The sequence below is a fragment of the Carassius auratus genome, chromosome 45, assembly GCF_003368295.1.
Source record: "Carassius auratus strain Wakin chromosome 45, ASM336829v1, whole genome shotgun sequence".
In the NCBI taxonomy this organism is placed as follows: Eukaryota; Metazoa; Chordata; class Actinopteri; order Cypriniformes; family Cyprinidae; genus Carassius; species Carassius auratus.
This window is the reverse complement of record NC_039287.1, coordinates 3906396-3918472: the sequence shown is the minus strand read 5'-3', so window position 1 is coordinate 3918472 and position 12077 is coordinate 3906396. Positions and strand designations below refer to the sequence as shown.

General features: G+C 35.8%; 1 protein-coding gene across 1 annotated transcript in view; it reads right to left on the bottom strand.

Moving 5' to 3' along the window:
• LOC113062974 (cyclic AMP-dependent transcription factor ATF-6 alpha-like) overlaps positions 1 to 12077 on the bottom strand; it is a 31548-nt gene that overhangs the window by 2536 nt on the left and 16935 nt on the right. Inside the window, exons 12-15 of the mRNA XM_026233091.1 lie at positions 11393 to 11492; positions 9178 to 9248; positions 7881 to 7992; positions 3571 to 3655 (exon numbers count right to left, since the gene is read on the bottom strand). Of these exons, the coding sequence (XP_026088876.1) occupies positions 3571 to 3655; positions 7881 to 7992; positions 9178 to 9248; positions 11393 to 11492 (368 nt within the window). The remainder of the gene's footprint in view (positions 1 to 3570; positions 3656 to 7880; positions 7993 to 9177; positions 9249 to 11392; positions 11493 to 12077) is intronic.

Sequence of the window (12077 nt, the reverse complement as noted above, 5' to 3'; positions counted from 1 at the left end):
GCAAATACAGGGGTAAAGTGTTCCAGCAATTGTTCCCGGGTCGCTAGATTTTGTACTTTCACACTGCCAGTGATGACCCGGGATATGTGCGTGCTTTCACACACAACCCGTAAAGATCCCGTAACGACACGTGACATCAGGGTGTGATGTGTAATGTATGAGTCGAAAACGATAGGCACATTATACTTTCAATGAAGCAAGCAGACGATCTCTGCGTTAGCGTGGAAAGTGAGGAACAAACTGATCTCTGCTTCATTACAGTTTGCACATATTTTTTCGTCGCGAATGATGATCCTCCTTCAAAACAGCCGGTAAAAGAGTCGCTCGATAACGTGCGTCATCACTTCGACACGGAATTAGATCTGGCTTTTGTTCACACAGCGCTCATCCCCGGTTGAACCCGACAATGTTACTAGGTCCCCGACCGGGTTCAATGCGGGAATCAATCCCGGGACGTGGTTGCTTTCACACAGAAGGTGACCCCGGCAATCTTCCGGCAATATGCCGGGTCCGACGTGCAGTGTGAAAGGGGCTTTGAAGTGAAGGTCAGGCTGTGACTTTTTCTAATTGTTTTGACAAAATCATAAAAGTGCTCTTCAAACACAAGCAATTAAAATTTTGTAAGGAAGCATTAAAGGCCTGATGGTTTGCAGTCACTACAAATGTTCTATGGTCGATCTTCTATAAGCACAGCTCTCCATTCCAGAGAAGATAAGAGTGCTTCACATAAATGCACAGCATATGGGCAGCAGGAAAGTAACTTTTACAGCAGACAGATAAAAAGCTTTATAGGCTAAAGAGCATCACGGTAGGTGAATCTAAAGCACTTTTCCAGCCCTTACTGGTGAATACATTTACGCATTCTACACTCAATCGTTCCTGACGAGCACTTCAGCTGCATATCCATAATAATGATCTCAAAACGGGTGATCTACTGTAAACCTAACTGTTCCTAAAACCAAAATCATTCCATCTATCTCTGATACCACCAGTGAACAGTCAATGGATTGGGATAAAGCCTCAACATCTCACAAAATGTATATTTTCACAGGTGCTTAAATCAAACTTAGCAGTGCTGCAGAAATCATCAGAGATGATGGGTTACAGCAATCATCTCTATTATCTCAATCATTTCTCACTGCAAGCACTAAAATGTCACTGAACTGCTGAGCTGTACACGTCATCGCATACTAAAATACAATTTTTTCCATCATCTCTCTCTCTCTCTCTATAATATATATATATATATATATATATATATATATATATATATATATATATATATATATATATATATACACACACACACACATACACACAGACACACACACACCAAGTTTCCAATATGTCAGAAATGTCATTTTCCATTCTCACAGAAGGCTTTTCGTTAGGTGAATTCCCTTTGGTACTATGCCTGACTTTCCAAACACCATTTAAAATACTGATTGAGGCAACATGTGGACTCAAGGGTAAAATCCTGATGAGGCTGTGGTTCAGAACAGTTGAGATTCCAGCCGAACTCACTTTCCCCTATGACTGATAGATTAAGATGAACCCCAAAAGCAAGACGAAACTCCCCCCCAAAAAACGGATGAAATATAAATCGAGAACAGCTGAACTCTGATTCGATATGAATCGTTCTGTCCAATTCATGAACCAGACGAACCAAGTCATTAATAAAAAGAACCGTCTTAAAACAATAAACTGTTCACTGATTTGTTTCTTAAATTTGACCTACTCAACGATCAGTGGTTCTTGAGTTAATGGCTCACTGCAGAAAATTTTTTAGGAGTAAATTTCTATATTTTCAGACATTTCAGCAAAAAAATAAATAAATAAGCTGAACTATAACTTAAAAAGGCTTGGAATATTATACACAAGTACTATGTTGTTGTATGTCACCTTGAACTGGAAAATAAGTCTCTTTTTGTGTCCATTTGGGGCCAGTAAATGACAAAACTAAAATGTTTGACTGAACTTTCCTGAATTAGGCTTTTTTATTAGGACTGTGACTGCAGAGTAAAAATGTTCATGACTTTGAAAGGGCACAAACAAACAAACAAACAAAAAGGACAAACGATTATGATGCTGACTCAGAATTCCCACAGGGAAGATAGCGAAGAAGGACCAGATCATACTGTATATGTACTGACACTGCCAGGCACTGAAACAATAGTTTCCAAACCAAACATGAAATTGATGGAGAAAAAAAAAACTTTAGAAATGTACTACCTTGAAAACACTGATGAATAACAGAAAGGTTTCTCCTCCATCCCTGCATCCCGTGGTGAAAAACAACGCGATCCAAACACACATGCTTGAGCGTGTATAACAGAACAGAATCAGCTTGGGGCAATTTCACAAACTAGAATTCTGTTCAGAGTTTTCCAAAAGTTGTTCTCTATAAAACCATGTGAAACCTAACTTTGAACATGCATTTCTAAATCAACACAGGATGGAGGCAGAAAAAACTGATTTAGAGTACACCATGCTTGGCCATAAACAATTTAAGTCTATGATGTTTAAAATATGGCAGGTTTCTTGTTTTCTTCAAGCTGGTGTGCAAACTGCACAACTAATCACAGACTCTGTGCGTCTATCTGAAGATCAAACTCTTCCCAGACATCACGTTCTCTCACAAACTCACGCACATAGAAACTGGAATGTTTATTCTTGTCATTAAAAAATATGAAACACATGCCCTCATTTTTTGAAGGGATTTTTTTAGCCCTGCTTCCCAAAACTTTTCTTTCACACAATTTCATCGGCTGTGGCTCTCTAGCTCACAGTTCGCACACCTGATGACTGGTCGGAAAGATTCGTGATTAATTCTGTGATTAGTCTCATGATTGCTTACACTAGAAGAGATACTCCAATAAGCAACTGAGATAACTACTAAAAGTTTGTCCTGATATATGCACAAAGTTTTTCTCAAGCACACATGATGCACTAAAAACAAAACAAATCATAGCAGGAATGATACTGACTATACTCTTTCAAAATGGCTTAACAAAACATCCTTCTGATATATACTGACCTTCACAAGGTCAGTATATATCATGTTTCAATTCCTGAGATCAGAACAGGCTTATCTGATACTGTGACCACATCAAAGTTGTTAAAGGAAAGAAATTAAAATTTCCCAATCATTTATTATTAGTGAATGTTTTCATAACAACATGAGCCGCTTAAAATGATTAAAGTTATTAACGTTACTGATATTCAAAATGGTAAGCAAGCGCTGCTCGGTTTACATTTCATATATCTGTGTTTATCTCGTATATCTTTGTTTTGGTTTCTCCTTTTGAATGACGAATATATACTATTAATAGCTGCTGATATGAACAGCTTGTTCCGCTCAGGCATGCGCAGAACGCATGTGTTAGTTTGCCGTTGGCTGCAGTCTGTGCGGTGAGTTCCAGCGCAGCTTTTCGGTCCAATGCTGCCAACGCGAGGCAACAACGCCATCGGCTTTCGTCACCGCTAGTTCTTTGAAGTCAGCTTGGTGTGCTTGGCCTTTAGATGACAGTCCATTAGAAAATAAGATTATTCACAATTCTTTTCTCTTACCATTGTAATTCATAGCTGGCAGGACCACGGACATCTTGGGGCGACTGCCTTTACTGTGGTTGTTGGCGGGAAGGAGGAGGTGATCCTGTAAGCAAAATAAGAACAGCCGTCAACCAGCCACAAAAACACATGCATGAGGAAAGTCTGTTACATTGCTGAAGACATTGCTAAATTGCTCTGGTCACCGTTTAAAGAAGTCTGAAGCAACAATTTGGTTGCTGAAAAAAAGACTGATAATGTTGGACAGTTGAATTTTCAGCAGCCATTACTCCAGTCTTGAGTGTCGCATGATTTTTCAAAATATGCTTCTTCTTAATATTAATGGTGAAAGCAGTTGTCCTGCTTAATTTTTGTGCTTGAAAACCATCATACATTTTTCATGTTCACGTCCTGATACACATAAACTTAACACTTGCTCAAGAAAGCAGCCAGTTTCTTTTAGTGCGAGCCAAATAAGATTCGAAGACCTAGAGAGTGTCACGTAACACTTCTTTAATGAGTTCAGAAATGTGTCTGTGTTAGTCTAACTCAGAACTAACTGGACATGTTCTCATGTCAGAACACACACCAGTTGAAGACAGAAACCATACATTAAGGAACGCCCACGAGCTGGAGACTGTAGTAACACCCATGTCTTTGTGATGGAATTGGAAATGGGGCATGGATTTGTGAGGTTTGTGATTAATAGCATCTGTTGTCACTGAACTAAAGATGTGCAGGAAATTGAATTCACAATGGGACTCAAATAGTTTGCCTCAAAAGAAAAATTCTGTTATTGATTATTCATCTTCATGTCAATCCAAATCCTTATTTTCCATTCTTTAATTGATTCCAATCCTTTGAATTAAGTTCCCCATTCATTAAAATTGCCTTTTTAACTGTTTCGGAACAACATGATGATATGGAATTTTTAAGAGCCTTTTGAGACCAAGAATAAACAACAACTAAAGGAGCAAATTGAAGACAAAACAATGCATTAATGTATTATTTAAATGTAGATGTCGAGGGCATACACAATGAGTTGTATTTGCAAAACTATGTTTGCCCATTACTTTTTAACTTAAGGTTAAATACTTGCTTCCAACCAGTAAAATAAATAAATAATATATACTTTTTACTGTACCTTCTCAAACGATGCAAGAAAGTCATGTTTTTTTCTTTAGTCTTTTTTTTTTTTTTTTTTTACAGTATAAATGTATAAAGATTCTTTAATTGAAAATTTTGTTTCTAGTTTTTTCCAGATATTTGTACTGGAACAACATCAAAGAACGGAAGAACAGAATGAATCCCAATTCATGATCTGATCGTTCATGATATTGAGCAGCAAAATTACACAAGTCTTATTATCTGAGAATTTGATCAAAATGAAGTGAATTTAATTAAAACAAGAACAGATAGGACTAAGAATGGGCTAAAAATCTAATTCAGTTTCAGAAATATTGAGGAAGATTTTACTTTTTGCAGTGTTTAATGAAGCATTTATTGGCATTCCTATGAATTCAAGTTTTTTTTTTTTTTGCTCTGATTCAAGACATTTTCAAGGCCTTTATTTGTGGAAGGTTGAATTAGGATTTCTTGATACCTTTTTAAGACCTGCTTTTCACTTTTGGGTGTTGATTTCGGTTCCTGATCAAAAATATGTGCTTGTAATATCAAATACGTCATTAAATTTCACAAAGATTGTTAGATTTGTGTTACACCGTCTTCTGGCTTATTCTTCCTTTTCCCCAAACCTCTGTGGTTCTCTAGACTAGATTATGACAATGAGGTCTTTTAGGAAGAGCAGTGGCCAAGTTCTTTCTTTGTGTCCAGCAGGTGACCTGGAACATATCTGAAACCTCCATGACTAGTGCCATCGAGACATAAAGAGTGAAAGGGCAAGTGACTATGGAGAAAGGTATGAGTTATACCAATCTCATCAGACAGATATGAAATTCCAGCTAACTCCGAAGTGGGATAGGCTCAAAGGGAGCTATAATCAAAGGATATTACGATAGGCTTACATGAGGATGACAATGAAAATAAGCTTGATTCAACAGAACAATGAAATAATAACTATTAAGTTGCAAACATTGTCCAGAAAGAGATGAAGGACTCACTGCACATGAAGGGGAGAAAAGAAAAAACCAAATAGGACAAGCAAAATCACAAAAAGACACATACCCAGAAACCTAGGAAAAATTAATAATTTTAAAATCATAAATTAAGAAAAATATACACAATTAATTTCCCCATTGATGTTATTTGAACTTTTTTTTTTTTATATCAAAAAGGTATGTGACAATTTTTATTTTTGAGCGATCCATTTTTTCTATTCAGTGTTTTGTTTTGCGGTTTTAAAATATAATACTAATACTAATATATTGTACTCCTACGGTTTGGTTTTGTCCAATAATTTTTTTCTTCTTCAATAGAATACTTCATTGTGGACCCCAGGTCCACATTAGGGGAAAAGCAAAAACAAAACCCTTTTGATTTTTTTTTTTAACTAAACAATAGGTCACACATTGGAAGTTAATGCATTTGAGTTTAGAATTGCAACCTAATGGGTTAGGCTTTGACCTTTTGTAGGTTCTTAAAAGGAGGTCACCATCTGAAGAGGTTTTCTGGAGAAGCGGAGTCAATACTGTGAACGTTTGACTTCCCAAAAGACTGAATAAACCTAGAGAAATAACCAAACATAAAACAGGGCAGTGTCTGAATATGACTAAACCGATCAAACATCTTCTGGCTCAACTCAAGTATGATGGAGCTCATTGTTTTGGGCTGAGATTAATCAATACTAAAAACAATGCCAACTTTCATTTTTGAGTTTTAAATCAAGTTAAGTTTGGGGGAAAAAAGTAGTTTGCAAAACATCTTTATCTTCTGATTATGAGTCATTTCTTTGTTTTAGTTTCACAAAAAAAAAAAGAGAGAATCCCATCACATCCCATGCAATATGTTGAAATAATTCAGTGCGCTTATTTTGCTTTAGGCCATTTCAAAGAAGTTTTTTCAGAGAACTTAAACAGCCACATCACAGCACACTTTTTGTATACACTAATATAAATAATATTGTGCAACAAAGTGGTTACAGCATGTGTCCATAAAATGTTGCAAAGAACAAACAAAAAGTTGTTTAGTTGATCCGTACAGCCTCAAACAAATCTTGAATAGATTTTTGATGATTCTATTTATGCCATGAATTGATGGATCCAGTAGTGCCAATGAATCATAACCCCCCCCCCCCCCCCCCCGGAATACCAGACTGAGAGGGATGCTAGTTTAAATTTATTTGAAAATGTAATAGGAAAGGCACAATTGTAGCACATTTCACAGTCAAATTAATAACATGGCTGCAATACGTAAACAATTAAAATGTTAAACTTTGATGATATTTCTGGTTACAGTTTCTAACCGTTTTGTGTTAAACCGTTAAAAACTGTCCGACCAATGAGATTTGCACTTTTGTTCATTTTCCTGATATACCTATACCTATACCTAACAACGAAGATGAAGTAAGTAGACCAAGAAGATGCATCGAAGCAAGATGAATGTAGAGCTGCTGATCTCATTGGTGTCTGAACACAAAGGGCTTTATGACAAACGCAACAGCGAATACAAAAATATGTTGATATGGAGAAGAATTGCTGATCAAATAGGATTCGATGTGTACCGTTTTATTTCTGTTTTTCATTAAGTGCCACCTAATGTCAGGGAGTGAATTTGCAAGTGGGAGTGAACCTAACTATTTTATTGTATAATACTGTTGTAATATACTGCCATAATTTGTTACATCTAATTAAAAATTTTTATTTTTTATTATACATGTCTGTTTCTTTGGACCAATTTCATGGATCCTTGCTGAATAAATTATTAATTTGTTATTGCCCCCACACCTTTGAATGCTACTGTACAGCAAAATCATATTATAATATATTTTAGAATATAATTTAATTTGTATAAAAATGTATACATTAAAAAAAAAAAAAAAACAGAACAGCTTACTAAATTGTATGCATTAATTTCAATATCATGGACACATGGTAAATGCTAGTGAGGTGGCATAACAAGAACCACAGTGTGCTTCATTTCAAACAAGAACGATCTTTTAAAAAAGAAAAAAAGAAAAAAAAAAAACAGGAGGTTCATAGATCTTGAAGACCTCCCAAGATCTAGGGACACATGCTTGAAGATTCTCTGACATGCCATTAAGGTGGGAGAGTCTCAAGTGTCCCTTCACAATTAACCACATCCATGTGTGGCCACAGACAGACAGAATGAAGACAGCAGGATGAACAGACGGACAGATGGGGAGGTCAACTTACCCGGCGGAAAGAGATCACATAGAATGTGTCCCCTCTTCTGTTGAGTTCATCAAAGAAGTCACTGTAGGTGCGGTGAGGGGCGTAATACACCTGCAGCTCGCTGCTGGGAATCCTGCATACAGGATATAAAAACACTTTAAACTCGGATTTACATTTTGAGATAACAACTGCCTGTGCTTGTTCTAATGTTATTACTGCAGGTAAAAAATTGAACTAAATAGGAAATGTTATACACTCCACTTATTTTAATTTCAAAGAACTTAATTTAGTTTACCTATTATAATAAAATACCTCAGAGCAAGCGAAAAGCCTAATTACGGTTCTCATGAATCTCTTGAAAAGACACTTTCTTTCCTTTGTGAATGTGGCCTTTACCCTGTTGTCAGTGTGAAGCAATGGAATGACAGCCATGTTGAGTTTTGGTAGATATATATATATATATATATATATAAACAAACAAAAAAAATGTACGAGGACATGTCTGTATGCTTTTTCCAGTAAGCCAGGATAGATTTTAAGTCAACAGAAATGGGATTCATAACTCATTGTACTGTTATGTGCCATTTCCAAGTGAATTGATTTTATACATCTGGAACTGATAGCCCTGTGAAAAGTGCTCATTTCAATAGGCAGTTTGTAGTCCTTTGTGGAGGTCTCCTCTCTTAAAACACACCAGCATTCACTTGCAGAAAGGCTATTAGACTGGGATATGACTGGAATCAATTTCCCCCTCGAGAATATCTCGTAATTATTGAATTAACTACTGGTAAAATTTTATATTAAAGAATGCATGTCCTGCAACAACAGCCTAAAACGATGCCTAAATAGCAGTTTGGCTATGGGTTAATTGCTTCATTATTTAAGATTAAGAATAGAAAGAAAAGAAAAAAACTTATTCTTGGAACAGCATGTAGTGATGATTTTGCACAAAAAGACCAGCAAAATAAATAAATAAAAATCTTATTATGTGTGGCATAGTTTGAACATCCCCTCAAGTATTTCTACTGGGCTTTGTTACTTTGTAATGTACGTGTTTTCAAACTTTACTGTGTTGTCTTATAACACATAAATTCAAACTGTCCTCAGAAAATCTCAAAATGCACATTAGTAAACATTACAGCATTTACACAAAGTTTTTGAGCAAATACCCTATTAAAAAAAAAAAAGCTATATAGCACTGAAACAACACTGTAGACTGAAGAACTGACAAATGACTCATGTAATACCACAATGACTGGGAACTAAATAATACACTGTTTCGCCTGAATGATGTTGCAGGAAATTCTTCACAACTTACTTTTCAGAGGAATCCGTGTACTGGATCTGTGTCATGATCTGTGGTACCTCAGCCCGTTTATCTGCTGCTTTCTGTTGGACAAAAAAAAATAAAAACACTTCCTTTTACCAAATTATAAAAGCAAATAGGAGCTCATGCACATTTCCCTGTGTCTCACTGTGCGTGCTTTCATATCTCTGCCCCTGAGCTTCTGTTATCGTGTGATATACTGATAAAGAGCACCTCTATCAGACTGGGTTTAGTTCTGTGCTCTGTGCTGACAGTGGACAGAATCTGGAAAACTGCCATCTGTCAACACACCCATCCATCTTCAGTCACCCAACATCTCAGCATCCTGGATGATGACCGTATTTACAGAGAGGCTCAATCCTGGTGATGGAAAGCAAACATTGTGACGGTACCAGAGTACACATCTTTGCTGATTATAATGGAAGAAATCTAGTTTGGTTTTCTTTGAGAAGTTGTTGATGTTTATGATTAGGCCATTATTTCTCTGTGGAGTCAGAGGTTCCTGTTTAAATACTTCCTACACTGGAGATTTTTCCAGATCAGAAGGCCTTTAATGTGGTGGAAATGCATGGACGGGCTCCAGATTGGGTGATGGGAACCTTTCAGTGGAAAAATGCTATCAGTGGATATGTTTGCCCTTGTGTCTGTCAGGGCAGTTTCCCAACATAAGGCAGACCCTTCAAACAAATCAACTTGCTATACATTATACTTCTCTAAATCATAACAAGCCGTCCATCCAACTGCTTTCACTATTAGTTATCTGATAAAAATAAATACAAACTAGTACAGTCTGATTAATTCTGCCTGCATAAATTGTACAGCTCCACATTAAGCCAGAATGGGGCTGAAAGAAAGGTTTATGGAACTAGGTTGTTAATTTTTTATATAAAATTATTAATACAGGTTTGAGGGGACAATCTGCAACCCAAGCTGGCGAAATTTGTTAAACGTTTATGTGGCGTTATGCCACGGAAAGCAGTGATGATAATTTATCAGAAAAGACTCTCTAGAGTAACAGTGTGGTTTAGAGTCCTGCTCAAGTGCACAATGGTGATAGATTACGAATCACCGCTTTTAGGATTTGAACCTCAGCTTCCAGCGCGAGATCTTAAACCACTAAGCTACTCCATCCTCATCCATGCAGCTAATCTCTGCTCTTATATGATCTCACTGATTTGTGGCTGTTGGTATAACTTGTAACCATTCCAGGAGTCAATATATTGTATGGTTAGGAAATAAAATAAATATTACATTTTTGTATACATTTCAAGACAATTCTTTATGATTTTTACAACACCTTGTCACCTTTCACTCCTTTCATGTAAGTTTAAGCTATCACTTTGACTAACCCTTGACAACCATAAGTAGATAATTTCATTGTGCCGTCGTCATGGCATTAAGAACATTCTGTCCTCTGCGCACGAGACACACAGCAAATAAACTGAAACCATTCATCTTTTCCCACCATTGTGATTCCACTGTTAATACATATACATTACTGTTCAAAAGTCTGAGGTCAGTAAAATTTACTAAAATTAAAACTTATATGTATTTACTGTCACTTTTAATCAATATAATGTGTCCATGCTGAATATATGATGTCACAGATGTTAAAGATTTCAAAGAAATTAACTTTATATTAATTAACTTACCATGATTTCCTCAAAAATTATAAGCAGTACATTTGTTTTCATCATTAATAATAATGTGAAATGTTTCTTGAGCATTAAATCAGCATATCGCAATGATTTTTGAAACATCATGTGAAACTGAAGACTCGAGAAAGAGCTGCAAAATAAGCCGTTTTTAAATTTTAATAATTTTTCAGCTTATTATTGTTTTTACTGTATTTCTGATCAAACAAATGCAGACTTGGTAAGCATAAGAGACTTAAAAATATATTTTTTTTTTATGTTTTACCAACCTCAGTTTTTTTATGGTATTGTAATATTAACATGAATATATAATATGAATTGTGGAAACTGTTGACTTGAAGCTTAGAGGGTTTATACACACATTCAAATCAAGTAAAGTTACTGACAGTGGGTTTGAAGACAATCAGACTCAGTTTAGCAATGACTGAAAAAAAAAAAAAAAAAAAAAAGAAAATAAGAAATTAGTCTGAGAGGATTTTTTTTAACGAATGATAAATTCAGAAAACAATTCAACTTTAAAGGAGGAGAAACCAGAAGTGATTAAGTCGTACCGGGATGGTTCTGCCTCTATGGTGAGTTTTGCTTATTCGGCGGGTTTTGGTCCGCTCAACCTCATGACGATGTACCCAGCCCCTCAGCTCATGTGCTATCCTATAGTTATGCAGAGCAGAAACATCACTTTAAATTTCATAAGATGTCAGGTGGTAATATGAAGAATTATATCATCCAAAACTGTGTAGTTTAGTATAAAAAAGGTATGGTCAACAAGATGTAATGTTGTGGTCTTATTCATTTCTTTATGGATAGCTGGACAATGGATTTGAAAATTACAACCAAACTACATAATAAATAAACAGAACACAGGGAATAATAATTAATAAAAAAAATACAGTTTGGTGCTTATTAAAGCAAAAAGTTCAAAGAAGCTGTGGATACAGTCTCTTAGTGGTTACTACACACAGCAACAAAAAAAGCATGCATTTTTTAAAAGCAAAACAATATTTCAAATCATTTGCATGGTACTGATTAATGAGGACACAGGTGTGTGTTTATAGAGTTTTTATAACCGCTTCAGACATGGCTCAGCCAATCATAATCAAGAAGCAGAACTGTTTTATAAAAAGTCGGCCTAATGGATGTCGGCTGATCGAAAGACTGCTACAATTATCTTTTACTGTCATTACAACAGAGCTCAGATGTTTATGTACCAGAACTATTGTTTAAGGGCTATTATAA